General features: G+C 41.8%; 2 protein-coding genes across 3 annotated transcripts in view; one reads left to right on the top strand and one right to left on the bottom strand.

Moving 5' to 3' along the window:
• The window catches only part of ano8b (anoctamin 8b), a 35130-nt gene extending 26598 nt beyond the window's left edge, over positions 1-8532 (bottom strand). The window contains exon 1 of the mRNA XM_046391183.1: positions 8367-8532. Within this exon, the coding sequence (XP_046247139.1) occupies positions 8367-8532 (166 nt within the window). The remainder of the gene's footprint in view (positions 1-8366) is intronic.
• A 3108-nt stretch (positions 8533-11640) lies between these two features.
• gtpbp3 (GTP binding protein 3, mitochondrial) lies at positions 11641-27490 on the top strand. Of its 2 annotated transcripts, none has more exons than XM_046391463.1 (11): positions 11641-11972; positions 12697-12965; positions 13690-13776; positions 14616-14698; positions 15355-15474; positions 18988-19060; positions 20072-20215; positions 21129-21294; positions 22887-23017; positions 23467-23653; positions 23960-27490. In XM_046391463.1, the coding sequence occupies exons 1-11, from the start codon at positions 11914-11916 to the stop codon at positions 24189-24191; spliced, it is 1551 nt and encodes a 516-aa protein (XP_046247419.1). In that variant the 5' UTR covers positions 11641-11913; the 3' UTR covers positions 24192-27490. The 2 variants fall into 2 exon arrangements, with proteins under 2 accessions (XP_046247419.1, XP_046247420.1); XM_046391464.1 differs by having other exon boundaries at positions 11642-11972; positions 12700-12965.
• The last annotated feature ends 205 nt before the right edge of the window (positions 27491-27695 follow it).

The following is a 27695-nucleotide window of genomic DNA, read 5'->3' as shown; positions in this document are numbered from 1 at the left end:
TCAGATCAATACTCAGAGGAACCAGTGATTATTGTACATTGCTAGACCATTCCTTCCATTTCCTGCTCATTGACAAGCAGAGGAAGACATCTTTAATGACTTAGCCGGCTTTGATTTCTCGTGTCTTTCAAAAAGGAGCATGAGGAAGATCTATGCAGCATTTCATCCTGATTCATTTATCCCTAGAGTTATCATAGTGGAGTGTTCAGAAAGTCAGAAACACTAGGTTTCCGACAAAATGGAAATGAGATTAAAAAATCATTATAACACATTTTACTGAGGAGCAGTATAGGTAGTGTAACATGACTGTTTTACTAAAATGCATAATGACTGGCTGGTTTGAAAGAGGAGTGAGCAAATTTGATTTTTTTTTCAAAGCTGCTACATCTTTAAGTTGGTCACCCCTGTTCAGTTAAAAAGAAAAATAAGCCAACTAGTCAGTCTTATGGATCGCTTGTGAATGGAGAGCAGAGCCGTTGACTCTTATGCCTCAGTAAACTCCGAATGGAAGCAAAGTGAAAATATATATCACCCTCAAATGCAAATATGGCTGTTACAGTAGTGGCAATGCATTATGTTCCCTGACAGCCAATTTCTTCAGGCATCCTCAGAAACACAGCACAACTGCGGCCTTCTCTTAGCACTTTGCTGAGGGAAAAAAAGCTGCAGCATAATACAGAGCACCAGAATCTTTTATACATGACGGTGCGAACTGAACGGTAAACAAAAAGGCAAGGAGGAAATAGAGGGGTAAAGACAGAGGAGCTGTATGCGAAGGAGGCTCAATGAAAGACCATACTTTAGCGTTGGAGGCCATCATCAACATTGACAATGTGAAAATAAAAGCAACAGAATATCCCTCCTTAGCTGTAGGAAGACTTGAACCACATTCAAACTCTTATTCGTAGTAATGGCCAGAATATGATGGGGCCTCTCTGACAAGGAACAAAAGATGAAAACCAAAAGCAAACAAAAAGGAGAGGAGTGAACTACCTCAGTGCTAATTAAACACTCCAGCCTCTTCAACCTCACTGACCCTTCAGTGGACGAGTCAGTACAAACTAACGTTGAGCAGCCAAGCTTTGCTTAAACCAACAGAGCTTTATTTAAAATTCTAGTCGAGATCCCAAAGCTCCCAAAGATACTACTGACGTCAGGCTGAATCGTGGAAAACTGTGTCTGAAACGATGCAGAAGACGATAGGAATATTTATCTGATGAAATGCTGCAGCCATAAAAACACTTAGCCTTAGGTTCACGTACTTATTAATTCGATATAAACACCCGGTAGCTTCAATGAAAACCTGAAACAAGCGGATACAGAACAGATGTGTGAAAACATGTGGAGTTCTCTTCTAAGCTTAACAGAGCTTTACTCTGAGTTTCAGCTTGATGTTTACCTGTCGGGCTGCAGCTTTACTGTTCTGGTTCTCTCCACTTAATTTTAATTTTCAGTCACAGCAGGCAGCTTTAAAATCCCACTGCACACCTGCTCAGCATCAAACAGCACACAGACACAGTTAGCGACTAGCTGGTGAACACAGTGAAGCAATTAGCAGCTAAACAGCCAGAAATTTCCCTCAGGAGTTGTCAGAGACCAAAAACAGAGAAAAAAAGAGAGATAATACTGCATTACAAGTGGCCTTAGACACGACTCCAAATGAATGATAATGCCGCTCTTAATTGATAGACATGTAAATAAGCAACTGTTGCTAATAAGTTCGCCTTATCAACTTAGAAGTTTTTAAAATGTTTGTGACATTCAGATTTCTCAAATTTGAGGGACATTATAATTTGAAGTAATCAGTGTACAATTATCCAATGTCATATCACACGGGCAGTACGCTCCATTAGACTACACGTATGTATACATGTGTTGCCTGCATGTTGTGTTGCAGTTTATTCAATTCTAACATCGTCAAAGTTTAAACCATGAGATGGTTAGACCTCGGCTGTTTGTTGAAGGTCAATGGCACTGGCATCACAGCAAGTACAACAAGCACTTATAAAAACAATGCGGTGGCTCAGTGACAGATGTTGCTTTTGGCAAGCATAAAAATGAACGCTGTATGAGAACCTCTTCATCAGCAAGGAAAAAAGATTGAAAAGAAAGGCCAGAAAAGGGAAAGTACTCAGTTTTAACAGGAGATTTATTGAGGTGAAATCTCAGGAGAAAACCTTCTGCCAAACTCTTATCTGTCATCTACAGCTGTGGGCTCTATGCTAATGTAAGACAAGAAAGTGTTATTTTTCCCCATTAAGGAGTTGTGCCCAAGCTACTCTCTCCAAACACTTCAGTCGGAGATAAACGAGAGAGGCTGATGAGCCCAGATTGTGTTCCTCGTATGCACTAAACAAGCTCCCTCCCTGCCCTGCGTCATTACAAAACAAGATACAAACAGCCATGCAGGCAAAACAGATGAGCAAAGAGAAAAGTGATGGAAGAGAGTTATGAAGTCATCACCAGAGGAAGCTCTTTTGAGTGTGTGTTACTTTGGACAAACTGAAATGTGCCGCTCTCTGCTAAGGTTCAACTTCGACAATCTGCCTGCTACGCAGAGGGTAATGAGGAGGGGATGACTGGACCCACTGCACCTCCCTACCAACAAAACGAATGTAAAAGTGCCGTACAGCAGCCAAAGAAAGAACAGGCAAACAAGAAACGAGAATGACAGAAAGGATGAAGACCTACATTACAGACCGACTGTGCTTTAAAATTCCCTTGCTTCACGTTGACCTCCCCTGTGCTAACACTGACATGGTTAATATGTTTATTTATCGGCAGCAGGAGAAAAGGCATTTCATTCCCATGCGCTGTACACTTTCATAGCCCTTTAGCCTTCTCTGGGGGCTGCAGAGTGGCTAATGTGGAGCAATTCCCCATGACCAAGGCTAAAAACAGCATTCCTCACCATGGTCATTGTATTTGTCCTGGCTTTGCTTAGCAACTGCAAAAAAAGAAAAAAGAAAAAAAAAGAGAAAGAAATCAAATCCAGGCCTAGTCGGTACAGTCACAGAGCGAACAGGACAAGGTGACCGGATGCACTTCAATCCTACTTTTGAAATATGAGTTACACACACAAGGAGGCCAGTTATTGATTCTGCTTTGATCGCAGAGAGTGAAGCCTAAACTCACCAATAAGGTCTCTGCGACATGTCACTGCTTCCACACATGGCAGGAGACGAGCAACACCAGCAGCACTTTGTGTGTGCTTGAAATGCATTAAGCTCTGGAGTGTGCATTATCATTTTCTGCTTACAGTTTGATAATCTTCGTGGCTATAGATGGAAAAGAGTGAATTTCCAGAGAGCATGAATGGGGATTTAGAAGTTGGTTGGCTAGAAGCAAAGTGGCATTATGGGCGATATGATTAAGCCATTAAAAAACTTGAGAATCTAGGCCAAGTGAATCACCACTGGCGAGACAGATGGTTTATCACAACTCAGGGAAAGTGTTTGTAACTTCCCAAAACATCTAAAGGCTCCAGACAAAGTATAAATACAAAGCAGCTAAAGGGGGATGCTGTCCCCTAAATGCCTGACAGTACAGGTGGGATATGTATGAGATCATCTCCACTTTTTGAAAAACTGTTGGCAGAAGGGTGTGACCACACTTATCCATCATTCACGGATATAAATTCAACAGCGCGTGCTGCTCTTGGTTTGTTTAAAAATTTACTTGATGTGTGAAACACTTCCTTGAGTTGTGTTATTTAAATTGATTTTATGAAACATATCACCACGTACACGGACACAGATCTGGCACATACTAGACCGTCCTCTGTGAAAACAATGAATTCAACAAACACAGACATAACAGGTCAGTGTGGCCACATCGCTTTGTTTTTTATCTGTTTGTTTATTTTGTTTTTTCCTTATAAAAAAAATATCCACTTTTTTTTCCCTCCAGATATCAAATTCGATGCCTCGGCTCAGGGTACCTCACGTGATACCAAGTCTTTTCCCAAATTTAAAATCTGAACCCCATACAGAGTGGAACTCAAAGGACTCATTTTTAGGCTGTGACTCTAAAACCTAAACTCAACAGCCCACTGTGACTGAATGACTGTAACTGAGAGCAGAAAAAAATGAATTTTGACATTGATGAAACTTCATTTAATGTGGCTCTCTCACATCTGTCCCATTCATGATCTGCTTAATAAGGTCAGTACTGGTGTCGATATCAATCCGGCATGTTGGATTGGGTCCTCTCTAATCCTCACAGGAACATGAGGTGATGAATTGTACGTTTCTCGCAGCACAAAGACTGAGTCTGGGCAGTTTGCATGACTGGATATAACCGCTTTGCCTGGAAACAAAGCCAATTACCAGCCACGCAAACTAACAGCATCAACAGAAAGTCTATTAAAATGATTGCAGCACTAACTGCGGTGTTTACCATTAGCTGACCACCACCTACTTCACTGTAATGATCTCAATTTTAAGGCAGGGCGCTCACAGTAAATATGAAGTGCTCTGCACAGCAAGGAGCCGTAAATTTTAGCTTGATGGTCTGCTTAATTTTACCATGAAATGTCTTCGCCCCACCAAAAGCCAGTTCACCAAAGTGATCTGTCACTTGTGTGTGTGACCGATTGGATCAGGTTAATAAAGCTCCAACATTAACAGCGGCAAGGTCACCCCGCAAACAGGCGATTTTCCTCAATCGCTAATGCAGCTAATGTACAGCTCAGCACTTACTCCAGAAGGAGAGAGGAGAACAGGAAATATATCTCTGTGGAACATGCAATAAGAGTGAGATGCAGACAGAGAGGCATTAAGTTCAGAGTCATTAGGCCCAACACACTGCTGTCATTATATCAGACTGCATTACATTCATCAGCTGCTTCATTTATGAAGCTGTGGGAGGGCACAGAACCAACGGCTCAGTGCGTCTGCTGGTGTGAAAAACAGCTCTTCTTTTGGGAGGTTCACTGTCATGCATTTTCCTCTCAATACTGCCCTGCCTCACACTTCTGTATTTAAGGCAACCTGTGTGACACTGAACCTGACTAAATCTGTCTGAAGCAAAGCTGAGGTTTTCTACTTGCTTAAGAGGCAGCAAGAGCAAGAGAGCAGAGCCCTGGCCAAAAGTCTCCTGCATATAACATTTTCTCATGCATTTTGCAGACTGTAAAGCGCGTGTATTAACGCCAGGCATCAAGGATGGAGTTAAACGAGTTTACAAAGCTGAAAAGGGGACCTTCAATTCTCAATGCTGCCTCAGAAAAGACCTTCACTAATAGATAGAAAAACGGGTTTCAAACCATTTTCCATCAACTTTATAAAATATGTTCATAATGCAGACTAGTCTGTGATAGTATGACAGAAATCTCCATTCCTACATACACTATATGGCCAAAAGTATTGGGGCACCCGAGAAGGCTTTCCACAAGATTTTGGAGTGTTTCTGTGGGAATTGTTGCCCATTTATGCAGTAGAGCATTTGCGAGATCAGACACTGATGTTGGACCAACAGGCCTGGCTCACAATCTCTGTTCCAGTTCATCCCAATAGGGGGATTTGATGAGGTTGAGGCCAGGACTCTGTGTGGGCCAGTCAAGTTCTTCCACACCAAACTCATCCAGCCATGTCTTTATGGAGCTTTGCTTTGTGCACTGGGACACAGTCATGCTGGAATAGAAAAGGGCCTTCAACAAACTGTTGCCACAAAGTTGGACGCATAGCATCGTCCAAAATGTCTTGGCATGAAAAACCGCCCCATAAAGAGGTCTGTCTGGATACTTTTGTCTATATAGTGTATTTTCAAAACAAGAGTGGGTGTCATAACTGTTATGCCCAGGCATCTCACGACAATACATTAATTAGTTAAGTATTTTAGATGTTGTTCTGATGAGAAATTATTCAGTTGTCACCTTCACACCAACTCAATTAAGCACCAGTTTCAGCAGTGCATAAAAAACACACTAAAAATGTCATTTGTAATAAAACAGAGTGACTTGAGTATGAATCTTACTATATATCCTAACAAATGTCCTGTGTCCTAAAGCGCTGCTCCGGCTGAATGGGCAACCACAAAGTCCGTGACCTGATTTCCATATCACAGAATCTTATCAACACTGGCCTCAGAGAGGACACAAACTAATTGGTAAGGCTTTTACATTGCTTTTTCTAATGATAGGCGCTTAATTAATCTTTGAAACGCCGGCTTGTGAGTGTTGGAGCTATAAAGGAAGATGGCTGAGAGGATCAAAGTCATTCCAGTCTGCTGTGGAGGGATTAGGAAAATGTGGTGGAGGCATGGAGACAATTGAGCATCTGAGCCTCCAGTGAGGAAAATCCTTCCAGGCTGCAACCAAAATCTCAACCGGAGAAATCACCCTGACTCGCTGCTGTGCTATCTGACTGACACTGACACGTGTGAGGGCGGTTATGTGATATCATGGTAATCCCAACGAAGTCCCCCAACCCCAATCCTTCTGTCTCGTGACCCATGAAAGGAAATGCGCAATCAAGTGGGTGCAGGAGGTTTAAGGGGGCAAGAGAGTCGCTGCTCTTAGCATCTTTGATCCAAGTCCTACCTTTAATACTTTTCAACAACAAATGTATGTGATGTAGTTTTTTTTTCTTTATTGTCTGGCATGCACGTTGTCTTCCGTATCAGTGGAGACATATTGCCGTCCCTAAGGCTGTTTATGCATTCTCTGTCAGGATGAATATTCTCCAAAACCAAACAAAGAAAACAGAGGAGAGGCTCTCCTTGGATATGACAGCAATTTAACACAAAGCAGGTGGTCCTGATGCAATTGCAGGCAAATTATGTCCCCTCCAAAAAAAAGGGAACAGATTCCACAAAAATAAACATAACGACTACCTGACTACCTTTTTTTTGTCCTTAAAAGACTGCTGTCTAAATAAAATAGGAAAATTTCTGATATCAAAACAGCAACTGAGTGATGAAAGAATAAAGGGACACGATTACTAATCTGACTAAGCATTCAGTGCCAGCTTTCAGCGCATGGCAGTTTTGGATATTTGCTATACCACAGATACGTTTCAGTAACAGAAAAGTATTGAGTTTCCAGTCACAACACATTTTACTACACACTGACCCCATTTATCAAGGGTTAGACATCAGTTAACTTTTACGTGGGTAGATATTTACTATCTGCCATCCTTCTCTTTACACCCAGTGCTACTTCTAGCTGTAAAAATTGAACTAATCTTCACTTTGCTGACCCTCTTGTAACACATTCAAGGGCTTGGGTGCCACCCTCTCAAAAGCAGGCTATGACATCAGGCTGCTCTTCCAGTCAGCAGCAACCCGCTCAGGTTACCTCGACCAAGTGTGGAAAGGAGCGCTCATCCGCTGACAGCCCACTGCTCCACTGCATCACTCTGCAGCAGCACAGAGGCTCTCTGCACCCCGCACGCAGGAAAACAAGCCTGGCTCGGCAGCTGAGACTCTCTACCCGGGCTAATATTGTGGTCTGTTCCAAAAATAGCCTCGCTTTCCATTCTTGCAGCGAGACAACTGTGGTATGGCCTATTCAGACCCACTACCAGTGTCACTGAGAGTTAACCCAGACCATGTTTGTTCTATTTACCTTCTCTGAAAACAGGTAGATAATACTAGAATTTTATGCAGCGCTTGAGTATAAACCACAACACACATATAACAACGGGAATTTATAGCTCTATAATTGTGAGAGAGGCAGCATTTGTGGCTTAACCCTCATTAAAATGACAGATCATGCACCTGCCCCATCCAATAGATAGATGCCAACTCATACTGGGGCAATAATGTGGAAATGGACAGTAACAATCTTAAGTAGTCTAGCCAGGCTGCAAGACTTTTAGAAAGCCCTTTAGGAGATGGTGAAGTTAATAAACATTTGGTAACCTGGAACAAGCACTCATAGATAACAGAACTGAGTAGAGACACCTTTGATAAAAACTGCTGTAAGGATACTATGGGGGTAAAAAAAAACAAAAAACTACAGCAGCAATAAGGTTACTACAATTACCCACTGAAATACTGTGGAAGTAAGCCTGTCATGACAGGAGGTAGGCTGATACATAAATAACCGCCAGTTAAGGTCAAAACCAGACACTAGGATGTGCCAAAATACACGGACTGCCTACAGAGAGAATAATATCAATAGGCTAATCTACAAAAGCAGCTGCTATGTGAACATGCAATTCAAGTCAAATAGATTATTTATAGGCCCGTGATCTGATCAATTGGTGTTTTTTGGGACGCCCTCGTGGAGACAAAAGAACGGTGGCCGCGAGGTATGATGGTGCGGCGCTCGTCTGGTTTACCAACATCACGTTCACCTGTCTCTTCCTTCATACGCCTCCTAAACCGCATCGTCCAAGGCGAAATAGGAACACTCGACTCACCCAGCACACCGGACGAGGCTTGTGGCGGGGCAGCGCCCGGCTCCGGCCTCTCCGCGTCTCCCTGCTGCGCTCGGTGTCGGTGCCGGGAGCTCTCTGTGCCGTCGCCGGCGGTGGTCGCACCACTGGCGGCCGCCGCGACTGCAGCGCCTGTCCCCGTGTCGGGCATGCTCTCTATCAGCGAGGAGCGACGGAAGATGAAGATATTCTCCGGGAAATTGTGCAACGGTATCGCATCTCAGGAGGAGGGCAAAGCATGGGTGTAGCGCGGCGGCCGGCGGGGAGTCCTGGGGAAGGGTTAAATGAGTGCGAAAGTGAAGTGAAGGTTGTCGGCGTCGGTGCAGCGACTGATCATCCTGGTGGTGCTCTGGAGCAGGATGCGCGATGGATAGATGGAGAGCGCTGCTACGGTGACTACAGGGACAAAGAGAGGGAGGACCGCGGGAGGGGTGGGGGGGCTGGGTGACACACACACACACACACACACACACACACGCGCGGGCCTTTACTATAGTAGACTGAGGATTTGGTGAGTTTCATTGTTTATTGTCTCCGTAAAGACTTCTTTCATCAGAAAATAAAATGTGAAGTGAAATTAGTTGGTTGCTATTACAGGCTCAGTTCATCCACAGCCAACTTTTAAGAGTTAAAAACCCTCCAAACAGATTTTAAGAACATAACATAATAGTGATTTTTCATTTGCACCGTGCATGTCTCACCGTCCACCAAATGGACGTTCATCGCCCTACAGTGACCTCTGCCAGCAGCCAGACCTCACATTGGTGCCAGAAATAGAATCCACTTGGCCATATTAAGGCAAAACGCAGACAAACAAAATGTCTGATGTTCACTTCTTATTTCTTGTGGTCTTTCAGAGATGCATGTGCCCACCTTTAGTTTAAACACAAGCAGCAGGTCTATCAGGCAGCTGCTCTCTGCAGTCCAGCTTTGCTCCTCCTTGAGTGTGGATGCACTACCTTGTCCAGGAAGATTAAGTAGACTATGACTTATTTATTAATGCAAAAAATACCTTCATAGATTAAATTTTTAGTGACACCCAGGTCTCGGGACAGGTGATGTCTCTCTCTGCACTCTGTGTATGCAGCACCTTTGTAAAAAAAATGCCAGGTTATGCCAAACTGTAAGCATGAATGGTTGCTTGACAGATCAAACTGTTTTAAAATGTGCAAACAATAGTCAACATATATGCCAAAGTAAGCATACACCCAAGCACATCCTTGAAAACAAACACTGCTGGTGCAGACTTAGTTGATCCTCTGGTAAAATATTTGTTTCTGTCGTGAATGTCCAGCAGAAACCAGCGCGCACTTTAACAACCGGTGGAGGAGTTAAACTGAGTGTGAGACGTGCGTGTGTGTTTGTAAGACGGGTGGAGGTAATTTGCTCTTAACAAAGAGAATTTTATTTTCTTTAATCAGATCCACGGTCTGATTAAAAGCCTTCACGGTCAGACGAGACAAAGATGTCTGTCTGCTGATGGCGCTCAACAGCTGTGAGGTGTGGAAGCTGTCATGCTTTGCGCACACGCAGAGAGCCAATAAATTATTGAGATCCCAGGTTAAAGATTGTTCCCCGGGCCTCAGGCCATGCCTGTCTGACACGTACACAATCTATCTCTTTGGCCAGCCCCTCCTGGATGCTGTGTTTCACTGCACAGCCATACAGGCAGACAGGCAGGCAGGCAGGCAGGCAGAGAAGCAGGCAGCCCTCCCCCTCGTATGGCTCACTGCTCAGAAGTACCTCGTCTTCAAGCAGAAATTCTGCTTACTCACCACCCTCTGGGCTGACAGCTGCAAGGAGCTGCAGTGGGGCACACACACACACACACCAGTGTACATATAGTCCTGTGTTTATACATATCCATGAAGTATGCAGGCCATGAAAAACTATAGCACACACACTCACAACAATTTTTTTAGAATACGACACAAAATCTCACAGTGTCCCACATACGGAAACGATGAGTTTAACTTATGACACAGGTCATCTGCAGTAAAAGCAGACGCATGTAATACCAGTTTATTACAGGCACATTATCAAAACCATTGCAACCGGTAATAGTCCTGCAAGAGATCCTGCCTTCATAAATGTTATAATGTTCAGTTTTGCTGAAACTGTTTTACAGACGTGTTAGTTCATCATCATCTTATAGTATACCTTCACTGATATATGTGGGCAAATGTCAGACACACCTTTGGGAGTTTACTATTTAAAGAAACACCTTTAAACAATTACTTTTGTGTTTCAACAAGCACAGTTTTGTCATTGCCGTACATGTTTTGACCTAAAATACTCATCCTTTAATTTAAGTTGATTAAATGTTAATTATTTTTCACTTTCCATTTTGCAGAAAGCACCACTACCATTATCTTTGTTTTCACTCAGCATCCATGAACTGTCACAGGATCATGAATCTTTCACGTGATTGGATGCATTGTTATGCAGATCATTCACAGTTTTTGTGAGTAAATCAATCAATAAACAATGATCAACAAATGACATAGCAGTAGCTTTTCTTAGTTATTGATCCTCTTAATCTCAATTTGTTATTTATTTATTAATTTTATCTTAGTATTGTTTCATTTTAATTTATTGAATTTTACTGTATTTAACTAATTAATCATTGTTTGTCCTTTTTCGGTTTGCATTTTTTTAATTGTGAAGCACTTTGCAACTGTGAGTTTTGAAAAGTTCTATATAAATAAAGTTATTATTATTATTGTTGTTGTTGTTGTTATTAATAGATCTGAATAGATCTAGAAAAATGTGATTCATTTAAAAAAGAATCTAGTAAATAAATAAAAGCGCCTTCATCGAACAAAATGCTTTATTAAAACTAATGCTCGTTCATGAACTAGATAGATAGATAGACAGATAGATAGATGACAATCCTACTCAAAACCTGCACTAGATGTAAATACTGTACATGTAAATACTGCACATTTTCACATTTTTAATTTTATTATTTTTATAAGCTTTCTATTTTACAATATTTGATTTTTACTTACCTATTTTTTGGTAGCAGGGACACAAAGAATTTCACTGCACATTGTACCGTGTATGATTGTGTGTGTGACAAATAAACCTATCTCGAATCTTGAATCTAAATAGATGTAGCACGGTCAGCAGGGACGAGCAGCGATAGCTACACGGACGGAATTTAGTGGTGCACAGTGGGCGGGGTTTACTGCTGTTTGACAGGTCTTGAACAAATGGGACTGTAGAAGCTGCCGTGTTGTGGAAAATGTAAACCAATCACAGTCAAGAGAGGGAGCAACAAAGTCATCGTGGTAAATGTAAATGTTAGAGGAGTAACACAGGAGTTTTTCAAGAGAAACTTTCACAGAGTACGATGACCGTAACGAATTATGTGCTCCATTTACCAGCTAAGGTTACACTGAGGGCTTGCTTACAGCAGAGTGAGGGAACGTTAACGCTGATGGTTTAGTCAAGGCCAGAATGCAATGCCAGTCTGTCAAATCAGACAACAGCAAGTGCGTGAAACGTTCATCAGTGTCTTACAATCAGCATGTTGTCCTCCATTTATCACGGCATATGGAGAGCTGCTGTCCATGCACTTAGGAGCAGGTTTGTTATCGGATTTTAGCCTCGATTTCTGTTTTTTTGGCTCATTCAGACATTGGCCTTCTGTTCATGACTTTGTCGAAGTTAGTAGATGTATTTGAATTGTTTAAAGGTAGTAAAAATCAAATATATAGGTTTGCCCTTGTGGCCTGTATATATATTGTACATATTTTAATTTTGTTTTATTCTCCTTAAATTTTTATATCCGAGTGTCACACAGACACTAGATTGTAAATTGTAATATTTTAATACTTTTGTAGCTTACTGTTTTTATTCTGTTTCTGTTGATGCTGGTGTAATGCAACAATTTGCCTTACAGGATCAATAAAGTATATTTATCTCCCTGAACACATCAGTAAATTATACTGAGGGTTGAATAATTAGAATTAAAGGTAAAGAGAAATATACAACTTTTTATTTTTCCTTCAACCTTCAGTCAACTACTGTACGTTAAACCTTTTTTTTTAGTTTTTAATAACATTTCAGACTTTCAGACATATTTATATGTTCATTTCTTCCCTGATTTCTCCATTTAAGTATAAAGCTTCAACTTCAATCCATTTTGATTATTTATATTTTCAGTTATATTTTGACTCACACAGTTCCTTCTGTCAGTTTGGTGGCTTTAGACTTAAAAAGTCTGAATACAATGCATAGCCTGCAAGTGTAGAGCAAAAAAAGCAACATATTAGATCTTACTAATCTGATTAATCTTACTTAACTCCAGCAGAACTCCATCCTGCAGATTTCTGTCCACCTCTGAAGGACCCCCAGCTGGACTGGCTGATGCTGAGAGCATCTTTGCGTTATCGTCAGGCCATGGCAGGTGTGGCGTGGCAGTGATACGAGCCAGTGGTCCAGCCTCGGCTACAGCTCTGAGGTGTATGACCGGCCTCACCCGCAGCCTGCCTCCTCCACGCACCGCCCTGTTACGTAACATCACAGACCCCCAGTCCAAAGAAGTGCTGGACCGCGGGCTTGTCCTCTGGTTCCCAGGTCAGTTCTGTTGGACCACACACTTCACACTTCACACCTCACATTTCATTTATTTCATCTGTTCTTCATATATCTGTGATTTGTATTGTGGCTGTATGGTAATCTTTTTGTCACACCGCAGGCTGCTTCACTTCTTCTGCCAAAATGATGAATAAACTCTCTATCATATTAGAATTTATCTTGCTTCAGATACTGTAAGGTGTTAATGTTTCGACTGTGTGCAAGATGAGTTTTCATACCTCTCTGAAAGTAGCTCTAATATAAATAATCCATGATCAATAATACATGGTCTAAAACATGCAAAAACTCAAAATTGTTGTACATTTAAGATTAAAATGCAAACCATTCTGCAAACATCACTTGGTCCATTAAAATCTGTCATCAATACGACATCTTCTGTCTGTCTGTCTGTCGTCAGTTAACTAAATTAAACTTTTGTTGTTGTTTGTTGTAAAGTAAGGATGACAAAGCAGCTTGGCTGCTGAATACTGATGATCATATTCAGAATGTTTTAAACTGTTTTCTCTCACTAACACACAAGCTCGAGCTGCTGTCTTTTTGACTCATCACATTTAGGTTTTGCAGATATCTGAAGTTCTGTCAGTACCATCCACTTGTCGTAGCCCAAATGTAATGAAGGTATTAGGAAGCATTTGCATGCTGGTTTAAATAACTGAAGGATATTCAGACTGTGTTGTTGTCTCTCGTGTGTTCGTGTCCTCAGCTCCTCACAGCTTCACAGGCGAGGACAGCGCGGAGTTTCACATTCACGGCGGTCCGGCTGTCGTTACCGCTGTCTTACAAGCTCTAGGTAACATACAGATGTCATAATGAGGATGATGCATTTTTAATCAACTTAATTTTATGCAGTTACATACATGGGACGCAGCGTCACTTTGCATGGTATTCACGGTATGTGTGTCTTTGTAGCCTTCCCAAGCTGTAAGCCTGCATGAGAAATCTAAACTCAGTAACTGGTCCAGCCATGCTGCTGTCCATCACTGTGACTTTAAAGGGAAAAATGACACTTGCATCCCTATTTCTAAGGTACTTATATTATGTGCCTTGGCAAGCGTGGCAATCCGACTTAGACTGACAAGTTATATTTTACTGCAATTCACCCACTGGTCTTCCAGAGGGCAGTGTTGTATAAATCTCAAATGTAAATGAAAGTTCCTCACCATTTAATATAAAATGATCGCTGGTCAGGGAAACCAATGCAGTGCTGTACGTGACATGACAGATTTTTGATTTTGATTGTAAACTAAAATAAAAGAAAGTGACAGAACTGGTAAGATGATTTTCGACCGGTAGAATGTAAAGCAGAATATTACCAATGAACATATAATGACCCCAAATTAAGATTAAGATAAAGATTAATTCATTTCATGATCAGTTTGCTAAATGGTTTTGTGTTCAGTCTTGTTTCTTCCGGATGAGACTTGAAAACAATGAAAACGTCACCTCTTTAACCTGCATAGTCGTGCAGGTTTGCATTCCAAGTGAACCCTGAGTGACATGCCGGCCCTGCGTTTGATCCTCCACTGTTTGTGTGCATTGTGTGCATAATGTATGCCCACCTCGTGCCTCATACATTTCTTCATGTTTGTGTGCTCTGTGTGTGTGTGTGTGTGTGCACTTGTTTCTCAGGAAGCGTGCCTGGCATGAGGCCTGCTGAAGCTGGAGAGTTCACGCGGAGAGCCTTTCAAGCGGGGAAACTGGGTTTAACAGAGGTAGGTCAACAAGAGCATGTTAAAATGCACAGAGACAGATCTGTGCAGCGTCGCACATCAAGAGCTTTCAGAGTAATTTAACAGGTTAAGTGTGGAATAAGTCAGAAATGAACAGGGATTTCAAGTTCATGAAATGTCAACAGAAAAAATATCTCTTTTTGCATATTTTGCCCTTTGAACATTTTTTCACTGGGTTGTCAAACAGTTATGCATGAATGAAGCTAGTGGGCATCCGATGGTGATTTTTTTTTTTTCGTAAGGCAGCCAAATATGCAGCCTTAAGAATTAATAAGGAGCTGCTGTATATATTTCCGTTCACAGTATATAACAGTATATTATTGTTATTCAGAGTGAATTTTAGCAGTTTACAGCTCAGTGTTTATTTATCAATAGACAGTGCAAATTTCTTATCCTTGTAAGATAACATTTAATCTGTACCTGAAAAGAATTCGTCTTGGACGTCAAAGCTGCAGCCCCAAGAACATAAAGGCTGTATTAACAGTAAAAGGGGATAGTGTCAATAAACTGTACATAAAAACACATCACCTGTCAGCAAATGTTTGAGTCAGTTATTCAGAATAAAACGACTAATGCAAGAGATAGAATCAAATCATAAAAATATAAGGCATTTGTAACCGTTATGATGCCTCCTGAAGGTGGAGGGTCTGGGAGATCTGATCCACGCAGAGACGGAGGCTCAGAGGAGACAGGCTCTCAGGCAGATGTCAGGAGAGCTGGGCCGCCTTTATCAGGAATGGAGCCACAAACTGAAACGGGTAGGTCGACTACCGGTGATGCTAGATGGTGGTTTCACCTGTTATCACCAGGGTGGCAGCTGGAGGGCTGGAGCTTTGGGATGAAAGGCGTGGGTGTGGTATGTGTGGCAGGAGCCGAAGGTGGGAAACGTCATCTGGCCTTCAGTCAGTCTTTAACACTTTTCTTGCTTTAGTGATTCATCTTTGTCTCCAGTGCCACAAGGTGCATAGATGACTTTTTCCTGCCAGCTCAATCAGTGATGGGTTAAATGCAGAGAAGTAATTTCCCATCTTGGGATTAATAAAGTAACTTAAATTAATAATTAAATTAATTAATTAAAAATTAGATAGTGAAAACTGAACGCTGACACGCAGGGTCTCTGCTGTAAAGGCTCGGCCTCAGTGTGTGGTCCATACACTCTGCCAAGTGAGCTGTCAAGGCAGCCTAATTCCGAATTTGCTTGACAGCAGAAACAAGCGGATCTTATGAAGTTCTCCCCAGAGAAACTTAGTCCATATTCATGTCTGACACTTCCCAGAAAATAGTGTTTTGGAAAGAACCTGTCCAGAACATTGTGCTATGGGTCAAGCTTCAGTAGTTTCACACCCAAACAATGTTTTCTTTCTTTTTGTTTTTTTTGTATCTGTACCGATACTTTCGCAGCACACCGTCGATGGATTTATTTACGGGAATGTGAGGCTTCCTGTTTTCATGTTGTGTAGCATGTGCAGTACGTGTGTTTCTGTTCAGTACCGAGAATCAAAATACTGATCTGGCACGTGTTGGTATTTGTCTTGCATTGTAGCCAGGAAAAGAAAAAGGGAAACCCATGTGTTAAGATAACACATTAGTTTAGCAGGTGTGTCAGTTGACGACACTTCTCTGTAGAAATTTAATAAACATAGAAAAATAGTTTACAGACTAAACTGGTCAGTAGTAATATAATGTAGAACCCACTCCACGTTTTTCTGCAACAATAATATCTGATGCACAGAACCACCGATTTACAATTAAGAATCAATTTTTAATTTGTGAAGGCGGTTCACATGTTGTAATTATTATTGCGCGATGACTGAAGCCGCTGAAGGGATGAAGTTGGTGACCGCAACATTTCCTCTGTGCTACACTCCCCTTAGAGAAGCTTTTTGAATACGAACAAGTCTTCTGTGTAATCCTGCGCTGTTCTGGCTCCAGGACGGAGTTGATGGAGCTGAGAGACATCGCTGAGCTGTTAATTTGGACTTTTCTGAGGAAAGCCTTAGCAAGCATTCAAGGGCACATCTCGTTTTGATTTTTGACTTTCTAAGAACAATAAGTTTGGAAAATGCACATTTTTCTTCTCAGAACTTCTTTTTTTTTTGTTTTAGATGGATTAAAGACGATTTACACCAAGCACAGCGGCTCCGTCCATAAGGCCGACACATAATAAAGACAGAGATATATTCTGTGCAGCAGTGTTATTTTTCTCCTCTATGCTGCATCCTGTACTGAATACTGTATTAATGAGTACAGACTTGCTCTTGAAGTTAAGATAGAGTAGAGTGGAGTAAGAATACTGTATTTTAGTGTGGCTTGCTTGCCTTAATTTGATAGCAGTCGGTGTAGATGCAGACAGGAAGTGAGGGCGGCCACAGGGATGGTTATCACATGCAGGTGATAGGTCATAGTTAAGTGGCACGTGGCATTAACCATTGGGGTATAAGTCGATGCAGTCGCTTAGTTTCTTTTCACTGAACACAGCAAAATAATTCATAGTTTCCACCACTACATTTGGTTGTCCTGCGCCGCTTGACGCTTGATCCAACAAGGTTTTGAAACTTCAAGCAGTTGAACTTGAACTTTTTCTGGGGGACAAAACAGCAGTGTTGTTCACTTCATCACTGGGTTGTTGTTGCTGTTCTATGTTCATGTTCAGATAAGATTATTACTCCTATTGGATGACGAATGTGTCCTTTTGTCTTTTTTTCTTTTTTACATCTAATCCTGATGGTGAGTGTTTTCCATTCACATCTTGTTGAGGCAGCACAGAGCAGCAGGTCACTGACCGCAAATGAACACTTCAAATTAATGGATGCAAGCCAACCCTTTCTTTACTGTGGACTGTTTTGGAGAATATACACCAATGATCTTTCAGCACTTTGGCACCAGCTCTGACCAGCCGGTCCAGGTGATCTCCCTTGAGAAACTCTGTTAAGCGGCTTGTCAGCACCTTGCTTTGGACGGTTCCTAGAAGCAATTTAAACGCGCCATTATTATAGAATTCTGGGAATTCAATTAATCAGAAGTATACCATCTGTATGATAGCAGATAACAATGCAGTTTTTTTAACCGCTGGCTTCCCACTTTTGTGAAAGGATTAAAGTATGGGAATCTGACGCTTCCTGTTTTTGTGGAGCTATACCACTGTTGTGTTTATGTTCTGCAGTGTCAATCAAGATACTGATCGGTGGTTTTCCCCGCTCTCTAAATCCAAGTGTGCCTCAAAAATGTGACGTAAAGAAGAAACGTGACTTTATTTTACTGCACGTGGTGTAAGATTAGCCCTGGGAAAAGACAGAGAAGAAGAAGAAGCAGCCATCGTTTCAATTTTAAATGTTAGTGTCAAATGTTTATATGGCGTACATTTAGTTAGAGAGATAGATAGATAGATAGATAGATAGATAGATACTTTATTGATCCCGAGGGAAATTCAAGCACCAGTAGCCCATTACAGCAGTGTAGGTTAGTCAAAAGTAAGCAAACAAACAACCAAGGCCTAACTATTCGTGGAAAAAAATAGAAAAAATAGACTAAACATACTAAATAAACTAAATAAACTAACATATGCTACATAAAGTACAATAGAGTGCAGAGAAAGCAAGTCGACCAGATTGAGTGTGTGTAAAAACCAGAGACTAACAAGCCCCAGAGTAGACAAATGTAAACAGATTGCTTCTCAGAAAGTGAGTTATAAAGTGCAGGTTAAGTGTGCAAAAACAATATAAGGTGCATAGTGGAATAAATGTCCAATAAATAAATGTAATATATAATTGGATTTTTTTTTAAATTTATTTATTTATTTATTTGTACAATTTTCTGAAATTTTAAAGAATAAGATCAAGAATGAAGCAGCTAATCTAAAAACTATCCAGTAGATTAAGTAAGAGTTAAAATCAGCTGTAGCCCTGAACCATGCAAGTGAAGCATCCCACATGCCATGAGGAAAATAACAAATATTTCTGGACCTGTTTATTATTTTCTGACACACCTTATTTCTTTCTTTAGATAAATATACTACTGTACTCTTCACAAGTATCCCAGGTGATATTGTTAGTAGGTGGTGCACGAGAAAGAATTACTGTATGTTAATTATTTCTATTTTCTGTGCTGGCCTCTCACCCTACAACATTCCAGCATGTGAATAAGTTTTACAGCATAAATAGAAAAATATAAGCTTATTTCTGAGACCCCCAAAGAGTGGATTTGGATGTTCCCAGGTGTTAATTCACTGGTTCGAGGCCACACTTATTTTAGTCTCTTTCCTTCTGTCACAGTGTCTGGCTCATGTGGAGGCCTTCATAGACTTCAGTGAGGATGAGCTCATTGAGGACGGAGTCTTAAACCAAGGTACGTATGCTCTTTGTCCTCTGTGCTGGAGAAAATAACAGCCATCCCTTGGGCATACAGAGAGGGGAGGGGTGGGGGGTTTACAGGGCTCTGTTTCTCTCTGAGGGGAGAAGAGTTCGGCTGCCTTTCCTGTTTGGATCTTCAGCTGGCCATCGTATGCATTTGCTGCCCTGCAGGGAGAAGCCAAAGACATCAAACTGCTCTAAAGACAATTTCCTTTAGGAAGTGTGGAGAGAAGGCCAGGGGGACAGCAGAGGCATTCGTCTTGCCTTCAAAGCCAACCTGCCATGTCGTTCACAGGAATAGCGCTGTCAGCAGCAGCATGCGGTCCAACTGTTCTCTCTGTGCCCAGGTTTCCCATGCTCACAGCATACGTGTGGTGTGTACGTTTGTGTGTGTGTGTTTGTGCATGCGCGTGAGGTTGTCCCCCTCCTGAGTCTGTCGCCTGCTGTCTGGCACTGGCAGAGCTTTTCAGAAGCCTCAACTGTTGTGAAGCTTCAACACAATAAAGCCTGGGAACTACTGTTTGTTTTGGTGGCACGGAATGTGGGCTCACGCCTCAGAGTGGCAAATAATAGACTCGTTTCCAAAAATAGAAAACCTGGCGTAAATACTTTACGTTGCCGCGTGCAGACGTACAGCAAATGGTATGTTTTATATCTGAAGTTTTCTTACGTTTTGTCTCAGTTCATCTTAAGGTGAGGGAATTAATATGCTTTAGTCAATGAAGAATCTCAAAAGTTCATTGTATTGTAAAAGTTCCGCTTTAGTCACAGGCGGAAAGAGACAAGTCCATGACCCATTTTTCATTCAGACTAAGGGTGTCAGACACCAGAGGACAGACGTTTTTCCTTCAGAGGGCAGAAATTCCTCTTCCAAGGCCAAGAAAGTGAAGTTGAACACGAAACCATCGTCATGTCCTGTTCCCTTCTGTCTTCACCCCCCCACCTCCCCACCCCTACCCCTACCCCCCCCCCCCCCACACACACACACACACACACACACACACAGTGGACAGATCGGTGTGTGACCTGCGAGCGGAGATCGAGCAACACCTAAAGGATGAGAGGAGGGGCGAGCGGCTACGCAGCGGAGTCCAGGTGGTCATCGCAGGGGCCACCAATGCGGGGAAAAGTAGCCTCCTGAACACGCTCTGTAAGAAATCCAAGTAAACCAGCACACACACACATACATCATGAAGGGATTAATATTGAAATATGATTCACTCTTCTAAATTCCCTGCTGCCGAGTCATACTGCTGTGAGGGTTGATTTGGAAGGGGAAGATTTCAACATCTGTCATACTATAAGAAGCACAAATTTTAGTGAAATGTGTATTATTCATTAAAATGCAAATACTGTCCCCCACGCACGGAAAGTGAGAGAAATATTCCTTTATAAGACGTGATTTTATTGGGCAGACAAATCAAGAGACAGGCAGTCATTAGTCAAAGTCATTAGTTTAATATTTAATATTAGGCATTATAAAAAGTGACCTTGAAAAAAATGTGTGGGTTTTCATCAGAAGTCCTCATTTTCTAGAATCTAGCAAACAATCCAAAGTGCTGCAAAAGTTGTGGCACAACAATCTCTCTGCAAGGTCGCTGAGAAGCTGCTCTCCAGCTTTCAGTCAAATCCCAGAAGGAGTTTGTCCCGCTGTCATTTAATTGTATATGATCAAATTTTCCACATGAAACAAGAACTCAGTTCTTCAGTTGCGTATCCACATTTGGAGTCAGCCTAATGAAGCTCTTGTTGTTTATGATGTGAGGTTGTACTGTGCGTTTGTTTAGGCTATTGTATCCTTAAATCATTTAAAATCACTTTGTTTAAACTACCCAGAGAGGAGGCTTGGCAGGGTCTCCTCTCGGCTTCCTATCTGAATAATAACTGATATCTCAAACTTAAGATTAGCTACCGTTATAATTTCCTGGTCTGATTAATCGTCAATGACCGCAAACTTCCTGAGTAAATGTAATAAACAACGATATAAACACATAAATTCAATGTGTGTGTGTGTGCTTGGCTTTTCCTGTGGTGTCACCAAGGTTTTACCTTTTAATACTCAGGTCAGAGACCAGCAGCCATTGTGTCCCCCATTGCTGGCACCACCAGGGACGTAGTAGAGTCGGCACTGGACATCGGTGGATTCCCCGTCCTCTTGAGTGACACAGCTGGCCTCAGAGAGAGCCGGGACCTGGTGGAGAGAGAGGGGATCCGCCGAGCTCGGGAGAGGTAGGGGAAGGGCTTACCATTCGCTCTGTGAGTGTTTAAACAACTGAAACACTGCAGGTGCTTAAAAAAAACATTATTTTAAATATTCAGCTCAGTTTTCTTTATTAGGATGAAGTAGACCAAAAACCATGTGAAAATAACGCGTGTGTTTTGGTGTGTGTGGGCTTTGGCTACTCATGTAGAGTCCGTGTTAGACGGCTGCTTCAGCGAGCGTTAACGTGTGCATAATAAAACGCAGAACAAATTAGCCAGGGGACCAGTGGAATATGAGCTTGAAAACAAAGAAGGGAAGAAATAAGTCATTGCCTTTCCCCTGTACAAGTTGCTATATTTTTGTAATGTCTGTGTATCCTGCAGAGTTTATCTTACTGCTGAGACACAGTTATAAATACGTGGGACAAACTCTCTCAGGAGGTTGCATAATGAAAAGCCTTCTTTCCTCATTGTAGAGTATTTACAAATAAGACATTCATCATGTGTGGCGTTGAGAATGGACATAATGTGGCCATTCACCGGCAGCTGCTTCCACTGTTTACGCCAGGGAAGAATAGCAGTACTTGTAGCACATCATCATCACTGCTTTATCATATTCAAACTGGTCACCAGTAGAGCGGACACACTGGTACACATAATATTAATCAGCTTTTATGCACATGTGTAGTGACATGTTTTATCACGTGAGTTTGGCATAAGAGAGCAGGAGAAGAAAGGGCGGGCGTAACAACGCGCCCTCACACTGATTATTGATTGGTTTATAGGTGAAGTGTCTGGTGTTTGTGCTTTGTCAATTGTATGGCAGTTTTCATTCCAGAAAAGACTAATGTCATTGTTTCCTCAAGTACTTGTGCTCTTGGCAGCTTCTGACACCACAATTAAATCACTCAAAGTATGTGGGACCCACACCAATGAAATTTGTCAAGTGGTAGAAGATTTAAGGGGACTCATCACACCTTTTTTATACCTCCACCCTTGTGAAATAAGTGTATTTACTAAATCATGACTGTGTTAGAGGATTACTTGTAGACTTGTAGAAAAATCGGATAAAAACAGAAGACAACAAAAATACCATTTTCAGTGCAAACACTGTGCAGAGTCCTCTGCTGTTTGTTTAAGTTATGTGGGCGACCTGGTGGTTCTATAGGAAGGGTGGGCACATTGTGTTCAATGGGGAAATTTCTGTGCAGGGGGCAGGTCAGCGGCTCGTGACCTGGGTCACTACAGGAAGGACGTGGTAAGGACAAGCATCCGCCGCTGCTACCACACTGTGGGACAGGAGTGTGTGCAGAGTATTTAAAGTGAATACTACATACATTACATACATTAAGAATCATTTATTTGATTAAAAATGTCACTGCCGCTTTTCTGCCAGTGTTTGTCAGGCATGCTGTAATGTTTTCGGAAATGAGACAACTGACAGACTTCTTCTTGAGGTGTCTTACTGGTGTTCGACCTGGAGCAGCTCCAGACTCTGAACAAAGGGTTTTAGTGTAACACAGTATTTCCCAGGACGTGACTTTACTGTACAAGCTGACTGTTATAAGATTAGAGCCTATCTTTATCCAAACATTGAGGCTGCGTTCTGTTTTTATCAGAGTGGAGCAGGCAGATCTGACTGTGGTGGTTGTGGACTGTGCTCAGCTCCCATCTGACGCACAGCAAGCTGCAGCCTTCCTTCAGGAACACCTCAGGAGTGTCCTTCCCGTCCAGGAGCAGCCTGAGACAGGTATGATCTGCAGGCCTAATCTGCTTGCAGATGTATTTTGAAGGCAGTTCAGTCACGATAAAGTAAATATGTACAGTAGAATTACGGCCTCAAGTAAAATTGTACTGTAACTGGCAAGAATGAGTCACATCTTCTATTTAAACAGCTTTTAAGGTGGTATTACATATGTCTTTAAATTAAAATGCTCGGTTGTGTGCTTTTTAGTTTGGAAATGTGATTTATTACGACACCAGTTTCTCACTTGCAGCTCCACCATGCATTATTAAACGGCCGGGAAGTAAATCAAGTGCTTCTTCAATTATGGGAGAATCTGAGCAGTAATCCAGAGAGTACAGACTGGAAAGAGAGTTTTAAGTCATCAAGAGTAATCAGATAGAAATCTCTGTGCCTGAGGGGAGGAACAGTTGAGTCGTTGGTATTGATCAACATTTTTTCCTGTCTTACCACAGTATTCCCTGCAGAGAGGTTTCTCCTGGTGCTGAATAAAACTGACCTGTTGCCTCAGGAGCAGAGACAGAAGCTGAAAGGAGAGCTGAGTCCGGTCTCTGACCTCCCTCCTGTTTGCCTGATCTCCTGCCACTCTAATGAAGGACTGCAGGACTTCATCACAGTGCTGCACAGCAGGATCAAGACTCTGTGAGTTTCTGCAGTTTATATAATGCTCTGTTATGTCCTAATTTAAATGTGGTGTCAGAAAAACTGATTTCTCCTGCAGGTTCTGTGTTGCCTTTATGCAAAAAATTAGGTCAGCTTGTCAGCAAATTAGAAATTTTCACATCCAACTTTAAGGGGCTTTACATCAAAAAAATGAAACCAAAATGTTGAATGTCATGTGCTGCATGTTTTTTTTTTCTTTTGCTCCAGTTTTTGCAAAAAAAAAAAAAACAAACATAATGATTGTTGATTGCTCTGGTTCATTTTGTTCTCAAACTTCCTCTCTAGGTGTGGCGACCCTCTGTCTGGTGCCCCCACCCTGACCCAGGCCCGCCACAGGGCCCACCTGCAGCAGTGTTTTGCAGCCCTGGCTCAGTACCAGCGGTACCGTGACATCGACCTGGCTCTGGCAGCCGAGGGCGTCCGGTTGGCTCTCACCAGCCTGGGTCGGATCACTGGACGGGTCGGAGCAGAGGAGATCCTGGATATCATCTTCAAAGACTTTTGCATTGGAAAATAGTCGGATGAGTATCAGCGAAAACATGAAATGCACATAATATTAGCCTTCTCAGAGAGGAAGGCTGCATTCTTGTTTGGTCCCAGAGTATCAGTAAATCCACAGCCTCGGCATTGCGCCAGGCTTTAAAAGCCACAGCAAGAGCTAAAAAGAATGAAATTCATGTTCTTGGCTGCAGGATCACTTTTCTCCCAAGACATAGAAATGTTTGTTTTCTATTGATTCATTTTTACAGACTGAAATAGTTTTAGCGTGATAACAGGTGCCTCAGAGGCCTCATACGCTGGACAAGAGTCGTAATTTAAAAATAGTTTTTGAAGGCCTTTGATAGGTGAATATTGGGCTCTTGGGTCATCGCGTAACAGCCAGGATCATTTAAAATAAAGCCAGCTGTGTTCTTCCGCAAGGTCATGGATTGTTTACTTGTACTGCAGGACAATGAAACATTTATTTTATGTGGGGGGTGAGGGGGAGTCAGCAGCAGGTATCGTTTCAGCTGTACCTTTTTGTGCGTGAGTTTCCCCGTGACACCTGAAACTTTCTGTAATAACCTGCTAATTCTCATGCAAGTTTGATGAGGAGTGTTATTACTTTCAGTTTATTATCCATTGCATTATGCATGCAGCTGTGTATCTTCTATGCATGCTTGTATGGATTAGACGGAGACTGCAGAACAAATCTTATAAATAAACATAAAAAAACAGGCATAAACATAAATAAATGTTTTAGTGTTGGCTGCCTATTTACCCATCTAGAATATAGAGAAGCATTAGCATTCTGTTTCTTCCAAATCCAGAAGGAAATGTTCGACTCTTTAGCTGCTAAATGAACTCCAACTAATGGTCACTGACTTTATCTGTCTACTGTTTGGTGCTGTGTGAGAGAAATCAAAAGCACACACAGAAAGTAAATCAGAAACGTGAAGCTGTGGGCCATTCGGTGATAATTCTCCCCAAAAGTAACCCATCTCATACTGCTAATAGACATTTGATCCATTGAAAATATTGCTCAGTGCAGCTTTAAATTACATGGGATGGTAGATTTTCACATGCCGTTACATGTTTAAAGCTGCATCAGCCTCGTACTGCAATCAGAATTGTCATGGTGCAGTCATGTGACTCCTAACCTGGAATTCAATTAAATTTCAATTCAGTTTATTTATATAGCACCTTGTCTCTAGATGCTTTACAGAGACCCAGAGCCTGAACCCCTGAGCAAGCAGACATCGGCAAGGAAAAACTCCCATAGAATATGACCTATTCTTCCCAAGACTGAATTGGTGAGGTCTAACTTATTGCTGTCCTCACATTGAGTACAAGTGTCTAGTGTATGCGTTCTGTTTTATTCTGTTATAAACTACATTTTTAGTCCCGCTTCCGACCATGAAGCACAACATAACAGACGGCCAGAACGTAGAGAAGGGCAGAGTGACCCAGCTCCCCCTCTCTGCTCTGTGGGAAAGGGACGTTTTTTGAGGCGAAGCTCTCTCTGCCTTTTGTTCCCCTGTCAATCTGGCCTCGATCAAATATTTATGTTTCCTTGCTGAACTCCTCACCCTTCTTCCCCAGTTGGTTTCTCCTCTCCCAGTCTCTGACGACATTCACCCTGCTGTACACCGGCGTAACTGCCTGTCTCTCTCTCTCTCTCTCTGTCGCTCTGTTTGTCTCTGTCCACTCTGTTTCTGCTACCTGACCTTTCCTCTTTCCGTGCTGCTCTGTCAGCCTTTTTGTTCCCTTTCATGTTCTCCCTGATTGATTACAAGGCGGTTACAAGGGTGGAGGCTTGCTGTCATACAAATTAGAGGCAGTAAATTATGTTCCCCGGTTTGTCTTTGAAGTAGAGCCTGCGTATGATATCCTTCACCTGTTTGCTTTCTCACTTTAAGAGAAATAAACATGTTTTGGTGATCGGTCCATTGCTTTGGTTCAGATCTCAATGTATTACCATTAATATATTTTGTGCAGACATTCATGGTTTCCAGATGATATATTCTAAAGTGATCCCCTGACTCTAGTGCCAGCGTGACAGTCACATTTGTCGTTTAATATGAAATATCTGAAGAAATATGGGAAAGATTGCCATGAAGTGTTGATACAGATATTCATGCATTCCTTTCTATTAGTGTTGGTCATCCCTTAACTTTTATTCAAGCACCATCATCAGGTCACTATTACAATTTACCAATACTACAAGACTAAAGTTGAATGGGGTGATTAGTCAGTAATAAATACAAGGTTGTGCAGATTATTATCAACCTCATATTGAATTTAAGAAGAAGTTTAATGGGAGTTTATCAGCTGAAACATAAAAATGTTACTGTAGTTTATATGTGACTGCTCTATAAAGCAGTTGTTCAAAGGGCTTTCAGATGACATTACAAGACAGAAGAAGAAACACAAAGCCATATGAAAGACACTTACAGAGTAAAAGAATAAGAACATATCAAGACCTCAAGAGTTTGTAGACAGTCTTGGTGTGGATTCATGTGCCAGATGTTATGTTTTTTTACTGGATAGGTGAACAATTTGACCTGCTGGAGAGACAACAAGCAGTCACCAGCACGTTAACGCGATAATAATGCGTAGACTTGCCCAGCCCTAATGCGTTAACGCGTTAACTTTGTCCCAGCCCTACTAAAAACACAAAATTCTACCTTGTGGTGCTAGAGGAAAAGTTGGAGGATCACCAGAGTTGGCAGGTTTTGTCCTCTGGAGGGGATGAGCGTCTGTACAAGATTCCATAGCAGTAAATTTAGTAATTGTTGAGATATTTCAGTATGAACCAAAGTGGTTGACGCACAGACAGAGACTGCCGTCCATGACGTCATTTGGTGTCGTGGTTTGGTCCGCAGCTGATTAATAAGTGGTACTTTTAGCTTTGTGTGTCATTTTCCGGTGCTTCTAATTAATGACTGTCCTGAGACGTGACGCTGACATAGTCGGGTCCAGTACACCCAGTACCACCCAGTATCCAAACTCAGGGAATGTGTGTGAGTGTGTGAGAGGGCGTGTTATGGTCTATGAATGGGATCGAAAACACTTCATGTTAAACAAAGGATTTCCTGAGGACAGGAGGCAGAGTCACTCACCTGTAACACTCACATCCATCAGTGCACCGAGCCTGGGAATTTATCCTCATGGGTTTTCTTATACAACATTGAAGGAATCTCAAATATTTGTTCTATCTTGAATGACTGTGTGCTTTTTTTCCAGACCCGAGGTGTTCTTAGGTCTTGGAAGCTGCAATGTAAGTTTGAAAATACAGCATCATTTGAATATAAAATCTCATTTCAAATGTCGAAATGCCGTATGTTTGAACTCTTGAAGTTCTCATCACCCATAATGTTTGCATGCTGAACCCTCACACACTGTTACTAATTGTATTATAACTGGATGTACATTATACTTTAAAGTAAGTATACAGTTTTTCTCTTAAGTAGTGTTAATGAGGTCAGCTAATAAAAAAAAATACAACCTCTTAGACAGGCTATAAAATGGTACTTTATTC

Source organism: Scatophagus argus, chromosome 6 (assembly GCF_020382885.2).
Source record: "Scatophagus argus isolate fScaArg1 chromosome 6, fScaArg1.pri, whole genome shotgun sequence".
NCBI classification, from domain to species: domain Eukaryota; kingdom Metazoa; phylum Chordata; class Actinopteri; family Scatophagidae; genus Scatophagus; species Scatophagus argus.
Note: the sequence above shows the minus strand (reverse complement) of the source record. Positions and strands in the feature narration are given on the sequence as shown.

Excerpts from the sequence above, each read along its gene's own strand:
- gtpbp3 (XM_046391463.1), top strand. The coding sequence starts at position 11,914 with ATGTTGTCCTCCATTTATCACGGCATATGGAGAGCTGCTGTCCATGCA. Across the intron at positions 20,216-21,128 it reads TAGCCTCCTGAACACGCTCT|GTCAGAGACCAGCAGCCATT; the intron begins GTAAGAAATCCA and ends TTTAATACTCAG. Across the intron at positions 23,018-23,466 it reads CCAGGAGCAGCCTGAGACAG|TATTCCCTGCAGAGAGGTTT; the intron begins GTATGATCTGCA and ends GTCTTACCACAG.